Source organism: Bactrocera oleae, chromosome 5 (genome assembly GCF_042242935.1).
Source record: "Bactrocera oleae isolate idBacOlea1 chromosome 5, idBacOlea1, whole genome shotgun sequence".
Classification (NCBI taxonomy): Eukaryota; Metazoa; Arthropoda; class Insecta; order Diptera; family Tephritidae; genus Bactrocera; species Bactrocera oleae.
In genome coordinates this window covers 33,452,330-33,453,778 of record NC_091539.1, presented here as the reverse complement: position 1 = coordinate 33,453,778, position 1,449 = coordinate 33,452,330, and the positions used below count along the sequence as shown (strand labels likewise).

At 35.0% G+C, this 1,449-nt stretch overlaps 1 protein-coding gene across 3 annotated transcripts in view; it reads right to left on the bottom strand.

The window, feature by feature from the left end:
* Neto (Neuropilin and tolloid-like) overlaps positions 1-1,449 on the bottom strand; it is a 60,131-nt gene that overhangs the window by 4,463 nt on the left and 54,219 nt on the right. For all 3 annotated transcript variants that reach the window (XM_036371768.2, XM_036371767.2, XM_036371769.2), the window contains exons 11-12: positions 632-726; positions 202-444 (exon numbers count right to left, since the gene is read on the bottom strand). In XM_036371768.2, the coding sequence (XP_036227661.2) occupies positions 202-444; positions 632-726 (338 nt within the window). The remainder of the gene's footprint in view (positions 1-201; positions 445-631; positions 727-1,449) is intronic.

The following is a 1,449-nucleotide window of genomic DNA, read 5'->3' as shown; positions in this document are numbered from 1 at the left end:
CTGCAAGCAGAAACATGAGAAACTCATTGATTGCTAAACAAACATTGGGGACAAGTGTGCAAATATGCAAATATGCTGTTATGCATATGAATATGCAAGTGCGCGTGTATATGTATATGTGTGTGTGCGGATTTGTGAAAGTTTCCATTACCGTTACAGTTATTGTTGTTATTATTGTTTCTGTTGTTTTTGTTGTCTTACCGCGTCTGACAGCCCATATCGCAGGCATTTGCCGCCATCGCTGCCTCCACCGTCGCCTCGGAGCTGTTGTCATCCACGCAAAAGCTTGTCTGCACCACGATATCGTTTCGTTGCCGTAGAATGCTTTGTTCACGCTCCTTGAGATCGCTTTTGCTGCTGGCGCGCGACATAGGCACCACCTCGCGATAATAACGATTCGATGCGTCGTTAAGTATTTGCAACGATGTCTGCGAATGTTTGGGTCTGTGGAGTAGTGACACAAGAGAGAGAGAAAGAGAGAGGGGGAAGTGTGTCAGTTAGCCATGTACTCACTAGAAATTGCATTATAATGCATTACATTGCATATGCAACAACAATGTGTGCGAGTTATTGCATATTACAAATTGCCATCGCACATAATGGCATATTTGCGCCTTTATAAGGAACTTACCTCGGCATTGTGCTCGATAAATTCTCCCTTGAGCGCGCCTTCGAATTGCGGCCCAACTCGTTTAGTTTGCTCTCCTTCGATTGACGTATGTGCTCCTGCAAATTTAATTCAAACCAAGGAGACTAAATATGTGCTACTTCTTTGGTGAAGGCAAATTCTTTGTTTTGCTTTTCTTATATTACATTTAATAAGTGTACTCGACATTCGGTAACAATATTGTTAGGAGCAAAAAGAGGAGGAGTTAATGTTAACGGTGAACCATTGCGAAACGCAATTACAAATATATATAGTATGTATATATATACATATGTACATAAATATAACGACATTTGTTTTTGTTATTGTAATTAAGTAATTTCTACTTGTAGAATATACAAGTAGTATTGGCAATATAAAAAAAAATATTTACTAAAATTAGTTTCTCATTATAAATATCTATGTACGTAGGTATGTATCTATATTTGATTAAAACCCTAAGAATCAAGGGATTTGGGCTTGTATTAAAAAACATAAAACATATGTAAATAAGTATATACTAACAGTTAAATTTTGGTTATTATTAATTATATAATATTAGTATGTAGAGAGTGTTATATTTTTCTAAATAATTTAGGTAATCTAGGCAAATAGTTTCGTTTAATATTTAGTATAAATGAAACAAGTATACCTGTACATTAAAATAGGATTAAAAATGAGATTTATATGTATGTATATATTATATATCGTATTTCCCTGCCTAAACTCATTAAATAGTTTGATGAGATGAAAAGCGAAATTATATGCGAGGGGAAGCAAACTAGAATTGAAGTCGATATAAT